The following is a 21,118-nucleotide window of genomic DNA, read 5'->3' on the forward strand; positions in this document are numbered from 1 at the left end:
GGGGGGGTGTCTAGCCTCCACATAGCTATGGACCTGCCCTCTCCCCCTTCCGAAATTAACGTAAGAACATAAGAGGAGCCTGCTGATTCAGGCCAGTGGCCCATCTAATCCAGAATCCTGTTCTCACAGTGGCCAACCAGATGCCCCAATAGGAAACCCACAAGCAGAACTTGAACCCAAGATGCCTCTCCCCTTCTGTGTTTATCCAGACCCTCCAAGTGTCCCTATTTTCCAGGGACGTCGCTAATTTAGAGAAGCCGTCCCAGTTTCTGATTTGATCCCCTAATGTCCCACTTTTCCTTAAGATGTCCCTATTTTCATTGGAAAAATGTTGGAGGGTGTGGACTTAACCGACCCCCCAAGCCATCTGTGTGGGATGTGAAACACAAGAGCAGTCAAATACAACATTCCTAGAGTGAACATGTTTACACATGGGGAGGAATGTTTGTCCAGCCAGCAGGTAAACTTCCTGTTTCCTTCTGGGCTGGGACAGACGTCCTCTGCATGTGACTAGAGGTGGGCGTGGCCTCACCTGTGCAGGTAATGACAAAAGCACAGGGCAGGGCAGCCATCTCTCTCCCTTTTGACTACATACATCGAAGAAGCAACATCTGCTTAGCCAAAGATGCTCTCTTGGCAAGAGAGGACAAAGGGACTGTCTTCTTATGAGATAGTTTCCAAGTGTATGTTACTTTTCTAAGCTAAGTCTGCCTTCTGGGATCCGATTGTGAACAGAATGTGAGTGAGTAAACTCTTTTTATACTTTTATAGAAGACTGTGTCGTGTCTTATCTTTTATGAGGGAATAAGGGGAAAATACCAGAACAGTTATTATAGAGGCTTTAGCGAGCCTGAGCAAATGCATCCGCTGTGAGTTTAAAAGGGGGAATGTTACTCTGCTAAATTGTGGAACTTGTTAACACAAGTTGGAAAGGCTATAATCAATATATCCTCTCCTGCATCCCTGAATATTCCCAGAAGGTTTTCTTTTAAAGTTTTATTATTGTTTTATATATGTTGGGAGTGGCTGGGGCAACCCAGTGAGGTGTATGGGGTTTAAACGGTAAAATATCATTATGGAATGTGACTTCCCTATTTTCATTGGAGAAATGTTGGAGGGTATGGGTTTCCGGCTGTTCTGACCCAAAAGAAAATCAGCTCAGGTGTGTGTGTGGGTAGAAGAAAGGGCAGATCATTCAATCAGGCAGGCAGAAATGTTCTAGCTCTATATTGAATTCCTCCCTAAATTGTGTGTTTGTGTGCCACATGGAGAAATGTACGATAGACCATGTCCTGGTCTGGAGAAAGAAAAAACGTTTGTGCAAAACAGCATACTACAAATGGTGGCATTTAACACTCTCAAGCATTCTGTGAAAGGAGCTTAGAAACTGGCAACTGTTTTCATCAGCGAAATGCGTTAAAGAGCACTTGGTTATAACTTCTGTGTGTTAAAACTTTAATAGGACGGCCAATTCTGGTAGAGTAAGGGAGGATTTGTGAGATGACGGAAAGCGAGACATCTCAAAATGTGGAATCAAAGAGAGGAATTTAGTTAACTCTTAGGCAGGGCTGTTTCTCATAGAGCCAGTCACACTCTAAAGAGCCGACCATGACGGATAAATATAGTTTCTGATCATCTTTCACGTTTGAACCTCTTGCTTTAAAGCTTCGTAATTGGAAACATCTCTGTGGGTGAATCGGGAGAGAGGCAGAAAAATTATGAGCGTTCTGGCTGGCATTTCTTAGAGCACAACATGGCGTTTGGTGGAACTCAACCCAGAAATGGCCGATCTTCCTTATGCCTTGGCACTGCAGCCTGCATATTGTTTTCAACTTCTCCCACCACCTCTGAAGTACCCGGTTCTGTTTTCAAGATGAGCTGACGCATTAGGGAACCCTCCACTGTTATTTTTCTGGGATAATAAGTTTGTACAGATATGGGGCCAGAGAATCAAAATGGAGAGGTAGAATCATAGAATCATAGAGTTGGAAGAGACTACAAGGGCCATCGAGTCCAACCCCCTGCCAAGCAGGAAACACCATCAGAGCACTCCTGACATATGGTTGTCAAGCCTCTGCTTAAAGACCTCCAAAGAAGGAGACTCCACCACACTCCTTGGCAGCAAATTCCACTGTCAAACAGCTCTTACTGTCAGGAAGTTCTTCCTAATGTTTAGGTGGATTCTTCTTTCTTGTAGTTTGGAGCCATTGCTCCGTGTCCGCTTCTCTGGAGCAGCAGAAAACAACCTTTCTCCCTCCTCTATGTGACATCCTTTTATATATTTGAACATGGCTATCATATCACCCCTTAACCTCCTCTTCTCCAGGCTAAACATGCCCAGCTCCCTTAGCCATTCCTCATAAGGCATCGTTTCCAGGCCTTTGACCATTTTGGTTGCCCTCCTCTGGACACGTTCCAGTTTGTCAGTGTCCTTCTTGAACTGTGGTGCCCAAAACTGGACACAGTACTCCAGGTGAGGTCTGACCAGAGCAGTGGCATTATTACTTCCCTTGATCTAGATGCTATACTCCTATTGATGCAGCCCAGAGTTGCATTGGCTTTTTTAGCTGCCACGTCACACTGTTGGCTCATGCCAAGTTTGTGGTCAGCCAAGACTTCTAGATCCTTTTCACATGTACTGCTCTCAAGCCAGGTGTCACCCATCTTGTATTTGTGCCTCTCATTTTTTTTGCCCAAGTGCAATACTTTACATTTCTCCCTGTTAAAATTCATCTTGTTTGTTTTGGCCCAGTTCTCTAATCTGTCAAGGTTGTTTTGAAGTGTGATCCTGTCCTCTGGGGTGTTAGCCACCCCTCCCAGTTTGGTGTCATCTGCAAATTTGATCAGGATGCCCTTGAGTCCATCATCCAAGTCGTTGAAAAAGATGTTGAATAAATAAGGTAGGAACTGAACATACCAAGGGCAGAATTTCCTTATAGTGACCAGGTTGTTCTGATGCTCAACATATTTTAGACATTGACCAGTTAGACTCTTTGCTTTAATGGGGCCCATAGCAAGTAGGTGTTGTGGGGATAGGCCACAAGAGTGAAGTTTTTGGTAGACGGTTTTAAGCCAGGCACTTTTATGGAAGTCTTGAAGTACTAGGGATAGTAAACCAGGGGGATTTGAGTTTATTTCTGGCTTTCTGCATCATCGCGGCTAGCAGTCTCAGTGGCTGTGTCTTGCCTCCCAGTGTTTGAGGTGTATGTCTTTGAACATCACTTGGTGGGAATTGAATATGGGGAGAAAGCCGTTGCACTCAGATCCTGTTTGTAGGCTTAAGAACAAAAGAAGAGCCCGCTTTGTTGTTGTTGTTTAGTCGTTTAGTCGTGTCCGACTCTTCGTGACCCCATGGACCAGAGAACGCCAGGCACTCCTGTCCTCCACTGCCCCCCGCAGCTTGGTCAGACTCATGCTGGTAACCTCGAAAACACTATCCAACCATCTCGTCCTCTGTCGCCCCCTTCTCCTTGTGCCCTCCATCTTTCCCAACATCAGGGTCTTCTCCAGGGAGCCAGACATCCTGGAGAATGAAGTCAAATGGGCCTTAGAAAGCACTGCAAATAACAAGGCCAGTGGAAGTGATGGTATTCCAGCTGAACTATTTAAAATTTTAAAAGATGATGCTGTTAAGGTGCTACACTCAATATGTCAGCAAGTTTGGAAAACTCAGCAGTGGCCAGAAGATTGGAGAAGATCAGTCTACATCCCAATCCCAAAGAAGGGCAGTGCCAAAGAATGCTCCAACTATCGCACAATTGCACTAATTTCTCACGCTAGCAAGAGCCCGCTAGATCAGGCCAATGGTCCATCTAGTCCAGAATCCTGTTCTCAAAGTAGCCAACCAGGTACAAAGCAGATATTACGCCGCTAAGTTACAGCAACCATTATCTTGGATATGAGTTATGTTGAGATCTCAGTTTGGGCAATCAACTTCCAACCTCCAGGGGTTTCCTGGTTATAAAAGGGGAAGTCATAGAGAAATTCAGAGAAGTTTTCAAATCAGAAGACAAGCGAACTAATACCAGCGTACTGGAAGAAGCAAATCTCACCCATGTTGAAGCAATGATTTGCACGCAAAGCAGATGTTCTGCCACTGAGCTATTGCCCTTCCCTGACCTGGGCTTGCGGGCTTGTACCGAGGGCCGGATTTAGCTTTCTTGAGGCCCTAAGCCACTGAAGGTAATGGGGCCCTTTATATGTCCAGCTGTCCCTTGACAACAACAATTTGTCACAGTTTTTTGTGTTGAATAAATGCTAGATGATAATTTATGGACCTACCGTATTTTTCGCTCTATAGGACACACTTTTCCTCCTCCAAAAATTAAGGGGAAATGTGTGTGTGTCCTATGGAGTGAATGCAGGCTCCTTGGCTTCAGCGATAGCTGCGCGAAGCCTCCGAAGCGCAGAGGGAGAGCTCTGCCCGCACTCCGGAGGCTTCGCGTTGCTTTCACTGAAGCCCCTGGAGCACAGCGTGAACTCCCACTGCGCTCCGGGGGCTTCAGGCAGCTATCCGCAAGTCTTTGGACAGCAGTAGGAGTTTTCGCTGAGCTCCGAAGGCTTGCGGATAGCCGCCTGGAGAGCAAGTGGGGTCGGTGCACACTGATCCCTTTTGCTCTCCAGGCTTCACTTTGCTGGAGAGGCGCTGCACAGTTTTCCCTCTCTGCGCAGCGCCCCTTCAGCGAAGCAGGAGGAGAAATGGGAGGGGCTCCGCAGATGAAGGTGATGGACTATATGGAGCTGGCGGAATGACTGGCAGAATCCGAGACCAAGGAGAAGAGTCGGTGGAAGAAGATTGGAAGAAATTTAAAGTTTATTCACAGAAACATTGTAAAATTAAGGAATGTTAGAAGGATGTTGGAATGAAGTTATGTGGCTTTAGCAGAAATGTTATAAAGGATTAAGTAATAATGGATTGTTAATTGGTGAATGTAAAATTACAGTATGGTAAGATAAATTATTACGGGACGCAGGTGGCGCTGTGGGTTAAAGCCTCAGCGCCTAGGACTTGCCGATCGAAAGGTCGGCGGTTCGAATCCCTGCGGCGGGGTGCGCTCCCGCTGCTCGGTCCCAGCGCCTGCCAACCTAGCAGTTCGAAAGCACCTCCGGGTGCAAGTAGATAAATAGGGACTGCTTACCAGCGGGAAGGTAAACGGCGTTTCCGTGTGCGGCTCTGGTTCGCCAGAGCAGCGATGTCACGCTGGCCACGTGACCCGGAAGTGTCTCCGGACAGCGCTGGCCCCTGGCCTCTTAAGTGAGATGGGCGCACAACCCCAGAGTCTGTCAAGACTGGCCCGTACGGGCAGGGGTACCTTTACCTTTACCTTTAAGATAAATTATTAGGATAAAAACAAAGATGGAAAGGATTTGCTGAAATATCTACCGTATTTTTCCTTCTATAACACGCAGATTTTTTCTCCTAAAAAGGAAGGAGAAATGTCTGTGCGTGTTATTGAGCGAATGTGTGGTCCCTGGAGCCAAATAGTGCAAGGGGAGGCAAAAAAAAGCAGGCAAAAATCAAATAGCGGGTCTCCTAGAAGGGAAACCTGAAAGAGGAAGCGGCTGCTTTCCGGCATTCTGCCTCAGGGTCTTACTGCCCACCCACCTCTGTTTCCTTGCTGTGTTTGCTCAAACGGAACAAAGAGCAGGGAAAGCCCCTCCCCTCCAGGCAAGCAGAGGGGAAAGCAGAGTGAAAACATGCAGGAGGGAGAGAGAGAGAGAGAGAGCGTGGGAGCTGGCTGGCTTGGGTGGGTAGGTGAGGGAAAACTTTTGCCTTCCTTTCCTCCCTACCCCTCTCCTGCATTCTTAGCCAGCTGCTTCTCTGCACACCCCTCTCCTGCTCCTTGTCCCTTCTTTGTTTTTCCTTCCCTCCCCACTTAAAATGTGGTTAAAAAGCATGGATCCACATGGATCCTCAGGATCTTTGCATTGGGTCAGCCCAAATTCACCATCAGATCACATAGCATGTCCATGGCTACAGCCTGCCCCCCAAAAATCACGCACCCACTGTTGCCTGGGGCTGCAATGGTGCAAAAATGTGGTTAAAAAGCATGGATCCACATGGATCCTCAGGATCTTTGCATTGGGTCAGCCCAAATTCACCATCAGATCACATAGCATGTCCATGGCTACAGCCTGCCCCCCAAAAATCACGCACCCACTGTTGCCTGGGGCTGCAATGGTGCAAAAACGTGGTTAAAAAGCATGGATCTACATGGATCCTCACGATCTTTGCATTGGGTCAGCCCAAATTCACCATCAGATCACATAACATGTCCATGGCTACAGCCTGCCCCCAAAAAACCACACACCCACTGTTGCCTGGGGCTGCAATGGTGCAAAAACGTGGTTAAAAAGCATGGATCTACATGGATCCTCAGGATCTTTGCATTCAGTCATCCCAAAATCACCATCAGATCACATAGCATGTCCATGGTTACAGCCTGCCCCCCCAAAATCACGCACCCACTGTTGCCTGGGGCTGCAATGGTGCAAAAACGTGGTTACAAAACATGGATCCACATGGATCCTCAGGATCTTTGCATTGGGTCAGCCCAAATTCACCATCAGAGCACATAGCATGTCCATGGCTATAGCCTGCCCCCCAAAAATCACGCACCCACTGTTGCCTGGGGCTGCAATGGTGCAAAAACGTGGTTACAAAGCATGGATCCACAGGGATTCTCAGGATTTTTGCATTGGGTCACCCCAAATTCACCATCAGATCACATGTCTGTGGCCACAGCATGAAGCACAAAAATGATACATCCACTGTTTCATTCAGAATGTTTTTTCCCTTGTTTTCCTCCTCTAAAAACGATGTGCGTGTTATGGTCAGGTGCGTGTTATAGAGCGAAAAATACGGTAATTGAACTAGAATACAAAAAAAGGAGGTGTGAGGAGGTCAAGGAAACAAGCAGATGAAAAATAAGTTATGGGAAGGTTTGATTTGTTTTTTGTTCGTATTTTTGTGTGCTTTTTTCTTCATTTTTTGTCTGTTTGTATCTATTGTGATGTGTTGCTTTGTTTTTTCTTGCTTAATTTAGTGTTTGTTTGTTTTTGTAACCTTTAAAACTGGAATAAATATTATTTTTAAAAAAAGAAAAGAAATGGAAGGGGCTCCGTTTCTCCTACCACTTCGCTGGAGGGGCGCTGAGCAGAGAGGGGGAGAATTCCCCCCCCCCGTTCTTCCCCTCCTATGGTCCGGTGCGTCCCATAGAGCGAAAAATACGGTCATAGGTATCTCAAGCCCTTTGCACATAACAGTCCATGCAGAATCTAGGCACCCTATATATAGAAAGGAGCAAACCAGTGATGTTTTTGGGAGCAGGCTAGCAGGCGGGGCCCATGACTTACATCATAGGAGCCTACACAACAGAAAACACTGTTGCTGTATGTAGGTTTTATTTTAATTGTTTTTTATCTTGTATTTTGGAAATGTACATCCAGGTTTTCCCCTGTAATTTTTTTAGGGGCCCCCAAGAGAGTGGGGCCCTACGCTATAGCTTGTTTAGCTTATATGTAAATCCATCACTGCTTGTACCCTCCTATTAGGTGAAATTTCCTGAGCTACAGTTCTCCTTGCCTGAGATCTTGAACAGAGCTGGTTTTTTTTTATTATTATTCTTCTCTTTCTAAAAAAAAAAAAAAAGTTATTACCACTCTTCAGCCCTTCCCCTGATAATATAAACAAGTGTCAAATCTGATTTATACCGAGTTGATGAAGCTTTCAAATAGTGTTAGGGATACTGTCAGAAAAGCATAAGCCTGATTGCCACAGACTCCCAGTCCAGGCGCATATTGCAGGGTTTGTCAGCTTACGTAATTGCCTTGGGCAGGCTGAACACATTCACTCAGAAGCAGGAATAAGGTATAGCAGGTAACATGGTACCAGACCCTCTCCAGCTCTTTGAGTCTCTAATGCTCTGGAGAGAATTTTCCTGACTCTAGAAAACTGAAGGCTCCGGTTGCATAAATAAGCGCTGAACTACATACTATGGAATAGTGCCACTGTATTCTGCTCTGGTCAGACCTCACCTGGAGTACTGTGTCCAGTTCTGGGCACCACAGTTCAAGAAGGACACTGACAAACTGGAACGTGTCCAGAGGAGGGCAACCAAAATGGTCAAAGGCCTGGAAACGATGCCTTATGAGGAACGGCTAAGGGAGCTGGGCATGTTTAGCCTGGAGAAGAGGAGGTTAAGGGGTGATATGATAGCCATGTTCAAATATATAAAAGGATGTCACATAGAGGAGGGAGAAAGGTTGTTTTCTGCTGCTCCAGAGAAGCGGACACGGAGCAATGGCTCCAAACTACAAGAAAGAAGATTCCACCTAAACATTAGGAAGAACTTCCTGACAGTAAGAGCTGTTTGACAGTGGAATTTGCTGCCAAGGAGTGTGGTGGAGTCTCCTTCTTTGGAGGTCTTTAAGCAGAGGCTTGACAACCATATGTCAGGAGTGCTCTGATGGTGTTTCCTGCTTGGCAGGGGGTTGGACTCGATGGCCCTTGTGGTCTCTTCCAACTCTATGATTCTATGATTCTATGATTATCACGCGGTGCAACCTTTCCAGGGACAGTGAAGCAGCATCATTGGCCAGGTCAAAGATTTGTAGGCCCCCAAATGTCTGTAGCAAAGGGGACAGAGTGGCTTCCTGATTCTAAGCCTGATGCTGATCCTCCAGGAACAGCCCCCGAATTTACAGAAGCCGTCCCAGTTTCTGGCTTCAACCGAGAATATCCCGCTTTTCCTTAGGACGGCCCTATTTTCATCAGAGAAATGTTGGACGGTATGGAGTTATGCGACCCCCCCCCCCCGAGGCAATAACAATACAACCTTTAGAAGATGTTTGAAGGCAGCCCTGTCTAGGGAGGTTGTTTAAGGCCAGAGTGGTGCATGCTCTAGTTATCTCCCGCTTGGACTACTGCAATGCGCTCTACGTGGGGCTACCTTTGAAGGTGACCTGGAAACTACAACTAATCCAGAATGTGGCAGCTAGACTGGTGACTGGGAGCAGCCACCGAGACCACATAACACTGGTCTTGAAAGACCTACATTGGCTCCCAGTACGTTTCCGAGCACAATTCAAAGTGTTGGTGCTGACCTAAACGGCTTCAAAGGCCCAGTATACCTGAAGGAGCAACTCCACCCCCATCATCCAGCCTGGACACTGAGATCCAGCGCTGAGGACCTTCTGGTGGTTCCCTCCCTGTGAGAAGTGAGTTTACAGGGAACCAGGCAGAGGGCCTTCTCAGTAGTGGCACCCACCCTGCTGAACACCCTCCCATCAGATGTCAAGGAGATAAACAACTGACATTTAGAAGACATCTGAAGGCAGCTCTCTTTAGGGAAGTTTTTAATGTCTGATGCTGTATTGCTTTTAATATTCAGTTGGAAGCCGCCCAGAGTGGCTGGGGAAACCCAGCCAGATGGGCGGGGAATAAATAATAAATTATTATTATATAATATATTATTATATATGTTGGAAGCCACCCAGAGTGGCTAGCGCTAGCCCAGTCAGATGTGATAAAATAAAATAAAATAAAATAAAATAAAATAAAATAAAATAAAATAAAATAAAATAAAATAAAATAAAATAAAATAAAATAAAATAAAATAAAATAAAATAATGGGATATTGTACCTGCCCTTCGCCATAAGGTCCCAAGGCAGGTTAAAACAATAGAACATGCAATTATTCGTGTGTGTTTTTTAAAAAACCAATTAAATCATTACCATTCTAAAACAGAATGGTATAAATTGGGTATAAGCCCAAAAGGTGGGTCCCACAAAACCTTAACTGCCAAAGGCCAAGGCAAAGAGATGCAACTTCAGCATAGGGCACAAGCTGTATTATGAGGATGCTAGAAGAAGCTCTGTAGGGTGGGAGACCCCACAGTTCATGGGCTGCCACCGAGAAAGCACCGTCCCAGGCTGCCATTCCCTGCACTTTTGAGAGTGGTAGAACTACCAAGAGAGCTCCTTCTGCAGAGCTTAGTGCCCAAGAAGGTTGGTAAGAGTGGAGATGGTCTTTCAGATATTTTGTGCCTGAGTTATTAGAGCTTTAAAAGACTCAAGACCATGGATAGGCAAACTAAGGCCCGGGGGCCAAATCCGGCCCAATCGCCTTCTAAATCCGGCCTGCGGACAGTTCGGGAATTGGCGTGTTTGGGTTAAAGCCTCAGCGCCTAGGGCTTGCCGATCGAAAGGTCGGCGGTTCGAATCCCTGCAGCGGGGTGCGCTCCCGCTGCTCGGTCCCAGCGCCTGCCAACCTAGCAGTTCGAAAGCACCTCCGGGTGCAAGTAGATAAACAGGGACCGCTTACCAGCGGGAAGGTAAACGGCGTTTCCGTGTGCGGCTCTGGCTCGCCAGAGCAGTGATGTCACGCTGGCCACGTGACCCGGAAGTGTCTCCGGACAGCGCTGGCCCCCGGCCTCGTGAGTGAGATGGGCGCACCAACCCCAGAGTCTGTCAAGACTGGCCTGTACGGGCAGGGGTACCTTTACCTTTACCTTTAAGGTGTCATTTTTTTAAAAATGCATCTCTGGGTTATTTGCGGGGCATAGGAATTCGTTCATTACCCCCCCAAAAGAACTATAGTCTGCCCCCCCCCAAGGCCTGCTGAAAAGGTTTGCTGACCCCTGCTCAAGACAGTAGGTCCTAAGAGAGGTGAGCTGCAAGGTAGAGGCTCAAAGGCACTTAGTTCGACAACAGCCTTTCTTGGAGCACCTTGCTCACTGGGATCTCTCCATGGTGCTGAAATAACCAACCAGCCTTGCTCCATTGGATCCTGCATGGAACCAAAACAGGATGGCTGTCATAATGCTCCATCATGTATATAATCATAATCATCTTGTTTACATCTTGCAAAACTAATACATACTAGCCTTGAATTATGGTGCTGGAGGAGACTCTTGAGAGTCCCATGGACTGCAAGAAGATCAAACCTCTCCATTCTGAAGGAAATTAGCCCTGGAAGGACAGATCCTGAAGCTGAGGCTCCAAGACTTTGGCCACCTCATGAGAAGAGAAGACTCCCTGGAAAAGACCCTGATGTTGGGATAGATGGAGGGCACAAGGAGAAGGGGACGACAGAGGACGAGATGGTTGGACATTGTTCTCGAAGCTACCAGCATGAGTTTGACCAAACTGCGGGAGGCAGTGGAGGATAGGAGTGCCTGGCGTGCTCTGGTCCAGGGGGTCACGAAGAGTCAGACACGACTAAACGACTAAACAACAACAGCCTAGAAATTCCTCTCATTTTGGAATGATTGAACTGGAGATGATTTAATTCAATTTCCAAGCATTTTGAAACAAATGCATTGAGGAATGAAAGGGAATGATTTTCCTTATTTCCACTATATCATAGGACCATACAAAGAGTCTGTTGGAGAAGGCTAATTCCCCATCTAGTCCAGCAACCAGATACCCATTATGATGCATGGGGGTTGAGGGTAAATAGAAGTGGAACACACACACACACACACACACACACCCCGGTCCCTCAAGAATGTCCCAGGATGATGTAACCTCTGGGACATTCTGGTTTTTAAACTGGTAGCTACCAGAAAGAGCTGCCAAAGCGAACTGTGCTGGCAGTGGCGATGCAAGGAGGGGAAGGACACACAGGGAAACAATTGCAAGCTAACAAAACAAATCTAAGTGCGACAACTGAATAATGAAACAAATGTGATTGTAACAAAGACAAACAAAAGAAGGATTGGAGAACAAAACAAGTGTGGCAATGAAATTAAAAACTTCTTGTTTTGCATCCCTAACGCCTGACATGCTAACTATCCACAGGCAGAGTATTTCATCGACTTCCAACATTTCACAGGCCAAATCAGGAACATACACTTGTCGTCATGCCTTAGAGCTTACAGCCAAAGGTCATTGCCCAAACTCCACACACACACACACACACACACACAGAGAGAGAGAGAGAGAGAGAGAGAGAGAGAGAGAGAGAGAGGTACACATGCACCACAATTCATGTGTCAGTAACCTCATGATTAGACTACTGCAATGTGCTGGTAGTTGAGTAGTACACCTGGTCACTTCTGCTAAGGCACGGATGTCCAGCAGGTTGATCGGGGTCGAGTGGTCCGGACCTCCGGAACGAATAAAGTACTTAACCCGAGGTACCACTGTATTTCTCTCAACAACATGACTTTCCTCCCTCCCTTACAAAAGCTTAATAAGTTTGGCTTGAACCCCCCCCCCCAAAAAAACGGAACTTTCCTCCCTTAAAAAAGCCCTCAAAAGGGGTAGATCACTGCCAGTTTTTTACAGTGGTACCTCGGGTTAAGTACCTAATTCATTCCGGAGGTCCGTTCTTAACCTGAAACTGTTCTTAACCTGAAGCACCACTTTAGCTAATGGGGCCTCCCGCTGCCGCCGCGCTGCCCAAGGTAATATTTCTGGGTTAGCGGAGTCTGTAACCTGAAGTGTATGTAACCTGAGGTACCACTGTATTCTGTGAATAGATCGTAGTCTCTTGGGAATTGGACATCCCTGTACTAAGGGAACTGCACAAGCAACCAATGAGCTATCAGGCTATGTTCAAGGTTTTTTTGTAACCTATGAGGCTCAGCAGGGACACGAGTGGTGCTGTGGGTTAAACCACTGAGCCTAGGAATTGCCAATCAGAAGGTCAGCGGTTCGAATCCCTGCGGCAGGGTGAGCTCCCGTTGCTCGGTCCCTGCTCCTGCCAACCTTGCAGTTCGAAAGCAGGTCAAAGTGCAAGTAGATAAATAGGTACCGCTCTGGCGGGAAGGTAAACGGCGTTTCCATGCGTTGCCCTGGTTCACCAGAAGCGGCTTAGTCATGCTGGACACATGACCCGGAAGCTGTACGCCGGCTCCCTCGGCCAATAAAGCGAGATGAGCACCACAACCCCAGAGTCGGCCACAACTGGACCTAATGGTCAGGGGTCCCTTTACCTTTACTTATGAGGCTCAGCACCAGGTTGCCAGAAGGATCACCTGGATATACCTGGATCATCTGGGAAAATGACAGCACACCTTATAGAGTGTCTCAAGGAGGCCCAAATTGGCCTTTTCCACCATGGCCCCTGAACTCCGAAAAGCCGTTCCTTTTGCCATTCAGGAAGCATCAGCCATCAACTGCTTCAGATGTTCTGTAAAGGCACTTCCATTGATGCCTTGCCCTCAAGAGGGAAGCTGCCCATCGCCTCTCTGCATGAAGAACTCTTAGTTTTGTACTGGAATGCAGCTTTTGTGGCTTGCCCTGCAGAGGGAGGCTGCCCGTCGCCTCTCTGCGTCAAAACCTCTTAGCGCTGTGCTGTATTGCAGCTTTTGTCTTCTGGGCACAGCTTTCCAAGGGTAACCATTTAGCGTGGGGAGAGGAAGAAAAATGCCTGGGAAGCAATTGCCAGCTCCCCCAGGAGCCCGGCATCCAGAGAAGCCGAAAAGACTGTGGGTTAGCCAACCCAAACCGAAATGTGCGAACAAGGTCTGAGTCAACAATATGTGTCACCCCGCTCTCCCTCTCGCCTTGGCACGCGGCTGAGATTTTTCAGCAGGAAAATATCAGAAGAGCAGCCAGCCTTTAACAAACAACGACAATGTTTGCCCGCTGGACGGGAAAGAAAGGGAAGGAGCTGGATGCCCTCGCCTTGTCGACTCGCAAAGGGAACGCACAGAGCAAGACAATCATCTTTGCGCAATGAGCCAGCGCTGCAGGCTTCCCACCCCATTACTCAGGAGTAAGCTCACCGGAGGCAGCAGAGCTTCAGAGCAGCAACCCAGAGACTGCAGGCTAAACAAGTCAAATATAAAATATTACGTGCCGCCGAATGAGGCTCAGCCAGCTCCTCTCTGGGCATTGGCAGGCCCTGCTTTGCTGAATTCAAATAGGAAACCCGCCTTGAAGTTCATGCCAGCTGCGAGAGTTTGGCTCCGCAAGCGCACAGGGAGGCCAGCATGTTCGGGGACATTTGTCAGCTTTTGTTTGGTGCGGTCAGCCCCAAAGGCCGTGTGAAGCTGCCTCCCACCGGGTCAGATCATTAGCCCATCTGTGCAAGGTCTCAGAGAGATCTGCAACCTGGGATCCCTGATTGTTTGGAACCCCCATATCCAGGGATCCTGGTCAGGGAATTCTTTTCAGTGTTTGATGCTGTATCATTTTTTGTTGGGAGCTGCCTAGAGTGGCTGGGGAAACCCAGTCAGATGGGCAACATATATTATGATGATTATGATTATGTTTATGATTATGATTATGATTATGATTATGATTATGATTATTACAATGGTACCTCTAGCTGCGAACACGATCTGTTCCGGGGTGCTGTTTGCACCCTGAAAAGTCCATAACTAGAGCGGCGCTTCTGCGCAAGCGCGGAGTGTGATAGAGTGCTTCTGCGCATGTGCAAAGCGTGCAGAACGCTTCTGCGCATGTGCGCACTGCAAAACCCGGAATTATACACTTCCAGGTTTGCCGCATTCACAACCAGAAAAGCTGCAATGTGAAGCAAACGCAACAAGAGGTATGATTGTATTATTATTATTATTATTATTATTATTATTATTATTATTATTATTTTATCGAATGTGCAAAGTTTTCCTAAAGTAAGTGAGATTAGTGGTTCATCGAGGCCAGTTTTTGCTTTCTCAAACTGCCAAACGTTCTCCAAGGCCTCAGGAAAAGTGAGAGGCCTTTCTGAGCAATGCTAGCTGAGATTCCTGGCTGCAGTGTTGTCTCTCAATGAGTGAGATTCCTGTTCCACCCACATATCAAAAGGGAGTGTGGTGTAGTGGTTAGAGCTTCAGACTAGGACCTGGGAAACCAGGGGTTGAATGCCAGCTTAGCCATATGAAGCTCACTTGGGCTAGTCCCTGCTTCCTAATCTGACCTCCCTCACAGGGTTGTTGTGAGGATATTACATGGGGGCGGAGAACCACGAACACCACCTTGAGATTACTGAAGGAAAAAATGGCATATAAAAGCAACAGATCCATAAACCAATAAAAAATCGTCAGGACACCACTGCCCAAAATACCATGGGCATTATTCTTAAAAATAAGACCATGGCCACAACAGAAATCTGCTGGTAGGAGATATGTATTTTTCACCTTTTTTCCTTTAAATTTTGCCTTGCTTGGTACCAATTAATTTTTTTCTTTAATAAGGATACCCTTCGTGTCCATACTGCCAGCAACTCCCCCTAGTGGACATCTTTAAAAAGCCATTTCCCAACTCCTCATAATCTACCATATTTTTTGCACCATAACACTCACTTTTTTCCTCCTAGAAAGTAAGGGGAAATGTCTGTGCGTGTTATGGAGCGAATGCCTACGGATGGCGGGGGGATCTGCTGCAGTCGTGAGCAGAGGATCCATGGTTCCCCTTCCTTCCCTCCTCCATTGCTCGCTTTGAAACAGCAAAGCGGGAGAAGAGCCCCTGCAGTGGTGCAAAAACATGCTTACAAAGCATGGATCCACATGGATCCTCAGGCTTTTTGCATTGGGCTACCCCAAACTCACCTTCAGATCACATGTCTGTGGCCACAGCATGAACCACAAAAATCATACATCCACTGTTTCGTTTAGAACATTTTTTTTCCTCCTCTAAAAACCATGTGCGTGTTATAGAGCAAAAAATACGCTATTTCTTCCACATACCCAGTGCACGTTACAGAACTGGGGGCCTGATCCTAGGCGTGCAAATTCCAGCTCCCGGGAGCTGGGACAGAGCAATGGGAGCTCACCCCATCGTGGGGATTCGAACCGCCGACCTTCTGATCGGCAAGTCCTAGGCTTTGTGGTTTAACCCTTCTTCCTAATGTAACATTTCTTCCTAATGTAACCCTAATGTCTCAACAAATGAAACTGACCTATGGAAAATGTAACTTGAAAAAAGAGACATTGTGCATACCTTTGTAAACCAAGAAAACTTTAATAAAATATTTTTTAAAAAAATAATAATTATGGCTATTGTTATTACCATGGTTCTTTAGACTGAGAGGTGATAATAATAATAATAATAATAATAATAATAATAATAATAATAATAATAATTTATTTGTACCCCGCCCATCTGGCTGGGTTTCCCCAGCCACCCTGGGCGGCTTCCAACAAAGATGAAAAATACACTAAAATGTCACATATTAAAAACTTCCCTGAACAGGGCTGCCTTCAGGGATGCGATAGCTATCTTCAGATACTGGAAGGGAACAAACACAGACAATCATAGAATTGTAGAGGTGGAAGGGACCCCAAAGGCCATCTAGTCCAACCCTCTGCAGTGCAGGAATCTCAGCTAAAGTATCCATGACAGATGGCCATCCAACCTCTGCTTAAAAACTTCAAATGAATGAGAATCCACCACCTCTAGTGGGAGTCTGTTCCACTGTCTAACAGCTCTTACTGTCAGAAAGTTATTCCTGATGTTTAGTTGGAATCTCCTATGTTGTAACTTGAAGCCATGGGTTCGAGTCCTACCTTCCAGAGCAGGAGAAAACAAGCTTGCTCCATCTTCCGTGTGACAGCCCTTGAGATCAATATCTCAATGGCTATCCTATCTACTCTCAGACTCCTCTTTTCCAAGCTCTTTTCTAAGCTAAACATCCCCGGCTCCTTCAACCATTCCTCATCAGGCTTGGTTTCTGGACCCTTGGCCATCTTAAGACTCCCTCAAGAGCTTCTGGGCTCTCCTTCTTTGAAGCTTTTCAGACAGAAGTTGGACGGCCATCTGTCATGGGTTCCTTAGTTTAGCTGCCTGCATTTCAGGGGGTCAGACTAGAAGACCCAACTCTACAATTCTGGGGTTCAACTTCCTACAAGCTGCTTTGAGGATGAATACAGAGAAACTAGGATTAGGACTCAGAAGAAGAAGAAGAAGAGTTTGGATTTGATATGCCACCTTTCACTCCCCTTCAGGAGTCTCAAAGTGGCTAACAATCTCCTTTCCCTTCCTCCCCCACAACAAACACTCTGTGAGGTGAGTGGGGCTGAGAGACTTCAGAGAAGTGTGACTGGCCCAAGGTCACCCAGCAGCTGCATGTGGAGGAGCGGAGACGCGAACCCGGTTCCCCAGATTACGAGACTACCGCTCTTAACCACTACACCACGCTGGCACTACACTCACTGCTGGAAGGAGGGAGAAATGGAAAATCTGGGGTGAGGAAGAGAAATGGAATGGAGCCGCTGGAATCTTGAACAGCTGCACTCCACATGCCAACATTTTGGCTGCGTAAAACGCCAAACTGTTAAATCACCATTCGAAGCACGTGCCCTGCTAGAATCCTGGGAGCTGTAGTTTAACCAACAAAGAGCCACTATCCCCAGCACCCTTAAGCAAGCTACAGTTCCCAATATTATTTTGGGAGGGAGTTCCGTTCTTTCAATGGGCTCTAAACGTCTGGATCAGCTGAAGAGCCCCACATGCAGGTGCTACGATGTCTGATCTCACAACGAATTTCGCTCTTTCCATTTTAACGCAGCAGACACTCAAAAGGGCATGTGGCAGCTGTTTCCATCTGGCTAGGGAGCATGATCCTGCCATGTGGCAGCCGTGTGTGCTGGAGGAGACTCTTGAGAGTCCCATGCTGCAAGAAGATCAAAGCGATCCATTCTGAAGGAAATCAGCCCTGAGTGCTCCATGGAAGGACAGATCCTGAAGCTGAGGCTCCAAGACTTTGGCCACCTCATGAGAAGAGAAGACTCCCTGGAAAAGACCCTGATGTTGGGAAAGATGGAGGGCACAAGGAGAAGGGGACGGCAGAGGATGAGATGGTTGGACAGTGTTCTGAAGCTACCAGCATGAGCTTGACCAAACTGCGGGAGGCAGTGGAAGACAGGAGTGCCTGGCGTGCTCTGGTCCAGGGGGTCACGATGAGTCAGACACGACTAAACAACAACCAGTTATGAGCAAGACATGCCTCCCCTTTCCAAGCCAAGCCAGCGATTCAACTCTCAGCGATTCCAGGGAAAGGGATGGCCTGAATATTAGAATTGAAAAGTTGGAAGGGACTCCAAGGGTCATCTAGTCCAACCCCTCGCAATGCAGGAATCTTTTGCCTAACACGGGGCTCAAACCCAAGTCCCTGAGATTCAGAGTCTGATTCTCTACCAACTGAGCTATCCCCACCCACCCAGACTACTCTACAGAAAATCTGAACACCCTAACACATTTTTTAAAGACATTAAACGGCCTCGGTCCAATATATCTGAAGGAGCATCTCCACCCCTATCATTCTGCCCAGACACTGAGGTTCGGTTCCGAAAACCTTCTGGCGGTTCCCTCCCTGCGAGAAGCCAAGTTACAGGGAACCAGGCAGAGGGCCTTCTCGGTAGTGGCGCCCGCCCTGTGGAACACCCTCCCACCAGATGTCAAAGAGAAAAATAACTACCAAACTTTTAGAAGACATCTGAAGGCAGCCCTGTTTAGGGTAGCTTTTAATGTTTAACAGACCACTGTATTTTAATACTTTGTTGGAAGCTGCCCAGGGTGGCTGGAGAGACCCAGCCAGATGGGTAGGGTATAAATAAATTATTATTATTATTATTATTATTATTATTATTATTATTATTGTTATCGTTATCGTTATCGTTATCGTTATTATTATTATTGGGTGGTGACCCAGCTTAGACAGGGATGGGAGCTTCCATCCCAGGGTTCAAGAGCATCCCTCCCACGCTGTCTATCCAGCCTCTGAGACTCTTTCTCAGGCCAGCTTGAAGCTCCACTGGTGACCTTTTCTGTCCAAGTCTGGTTCAGAGATTAAAAAACCAGGAGTCAGTGGCATCTGGTCAGTAGATTGAACAGGAAGACAGGCCATTTGGTGCCTTCTCCACTAGGGCGAAATGCATTGCATTTCTATTTAATTTATGGTTATTAATCCTACATTTGTGTCTATATGCATACATTACCACGTGTAAATCTTATGCAAATGGGTGTCCTCTTTTCTGCATAACTCACCACACTAGGACAAACTCACAGGCAGGGCCGGATTAAGGTTTGATGAGGCCCTCAGCTACTGAAGGTAATGGGGCCCTTTATATGTCCAGCTGTCCTTTGTCAACAACAAATTGTCACTGTTTTTTTGTGTTGGATATATGCTAGATGGTAATTTATGGACCTGATAGGTACCTCAATCCTTTTGCACATAACAAAATATGTATTTTATCAAAGTAATTGTTGAAAAGTCCATGCAGAATGTAGGCACCCTATATATAGAAAGGAGCAAACCAGTGATATTTTAGAGAGCAGGCTAGCAGGCGGGGCCCATGACTTACATCCTAGGAGCCTACACAACACAAAACACTGTTTCTGTATGTAGGTTTTATTTATTTATTTATTTATTTTATCTTATATTTTGAAAATGTACGGTACATCCAGTTTTTTTCTTTAAATTTCTTGGCGGGCCCCAAGAGAGTGGGGCCCTAAGCTGTAGCTTGTTTAGCTTATACATAAATCCGGCACTGATCACAGGTTGAGTCAACCAAAATCAGCTATCAGAGGAATCAAGGAACAACTTGGAACGAAACGGCGTGAGCTTTAGCTAAAGCCTGGGTGTAAACTGTTGGGCTGACTTGAGTGATATTTCTTGATGTTTCCTGGCAAACAGAAAAGTCCGTCTTTCAAAATCTGACCAGTTTCCCTTAGCCAAAAGCGGTTGGGAGAGAAAGCTGTACATTACACACATGCACACAAACACCATCCATGTAGGTGGTATGTTTAAAGAGATTGTGTGCAATAAATATGGGTGAATGGTAGACTGGTGATTTTCAGAAGATCAGCAAGGCGGCTTGACTCGCAATTGTTTAACAACAGCAACAACGAAACAATTTTTTTCTACCTAAATTGGGCTGAAGAAATGCTATCTACGTGCGGATGTCTGTGTTGAAAAGACCATGAGTTCAGTTCTGGTACTGTAAATAAATCTATGGGCTTTCATTCTGTCTGTTGTTTGAACCTAGCTCTGGTTGGTAGATATTGGGGTTCCAGTAAGAAACCAAGTTAAAATTGCGCACATTCCCCCAACTATTTTCACCGTTGGGGCAGATACATGAATAAACAAGGATAATGCTTCCCGCAGGCCTAGTTGGACCTTGGGTTTTCTGCGTCCACCCTGACACATGGTTTAAAGTACGTGGCAAAATTGCAAATCGTCACACAATGCCTGGGCAGATTTTTAAAAAATAATAATTAAAGACAACACTTACAACCACTTGATTCCGTTGCAGGTCCCATTCTGCAGGACGAAAGCCAGGAAAAAGGCCACCAAAAATTGCCGTGTCATCTTTGCCCGGTTCTACCTCTCTCTTTTCGCCACGAAATCTCTTCAGGAAAAAATAAAAGTGGCTTTTGGGAAAAGAAAAAACCCCTCCTTTATGGGAGAGGGAGGAGAGAGGAATTCCTCAAAACGCCAACCTGAAATTGAGGAAGGGGAGAAGAAAACAAAAACGGGTTAACACCGCGCCTTTTTACATCTGTACCGAAAGAGAAATCAAACTGCAAAGGAGTGGTTTGCGAATCGCAAACGAAATTCGGGTTCCCGCCACCACGGAGTCCCCCTGTTCTTGATACAAGCGATGTAGTCCCAGAAACAGGCAGACTGGATGGCTTGAATTACAGCAAAGGCACTCAAGTCCTATTGCATGGTTTTGGTTAACTCTGCATATGGCAGATTTTCATTCTTTATCCCTCCCCATTTATATATATATGTATGGCTGAGAAGAGGAAAGGGGGAGGGAGAGAAATGTATGGACATCAAATCTCCACCCTCCCTGGAGGTTTTAATCTTCATCCTTTTTTCATTTGCAAATATATTAAAAGTCGAAGTGGAGGGAAAGAGCCCTTTTTTTTTTAAGGAGACGAATTACAGGAACGGATGTCGGCTAATGGAGATGCCCTCTCTGCTTGCAGATGTTGGAGGCTGCCTGGAGTGCCTGTGAGGGATGCTCGAAGCTGCCTTCTGCCTCTTGATTTCCTTCGCACCTCATTAGGTGGAGTATCTCACTTCTCCCACATACTCAAACACCTGGACCCCAAGGAACAACCGCAGCTGGGAATAAGCACGCAATTGCAAACAGCCTCTCTGCAGGATGATCAGGCAGGGCTTTGCAGGAGGTGTGTGTGTGTGTGTGTGGAAGG

The 21,118-nt window shown here is 46.5% G+C and overlaps 1 protein-coding gene across 1 annotated transcript in view; it reads right to left on the bottom strand.

The window, feature by feature from the left end:
- WNT11 (Wnt family member 11) overlaps positions 1-21,118 on the bottom strand; it is a 63,566-nt gene that overhangs the window by 27,330 nt on the left and 15,118 nt on the right. Inside the window, exon 2 of the mRNA XM_079974028.1 lies at positions 20,188-20,395. Within this exon, the coding sequence (XP_079830154.1) occupies positions 20,188-20,264 (77 nt within the window). The 5' untranslated portion in view covers positions 20,265-20,395. The remainder of the gene's footprint in view (positions 1-20,187; positions 20,396-21,118) is intronic.

The sequence above is a fragment of the Podarcis cretensis genome (genome assembly GCF_951804945.1).
Source record: "Podarcis cretensis genome assembly, chromosome: 4".
Taxonomy (NCBI): Eukaryota; Metazoa; Chordata; class Lepidosauria; order Squamata; family Lacertidae; genus Podarcis; species Podarcis cretensis.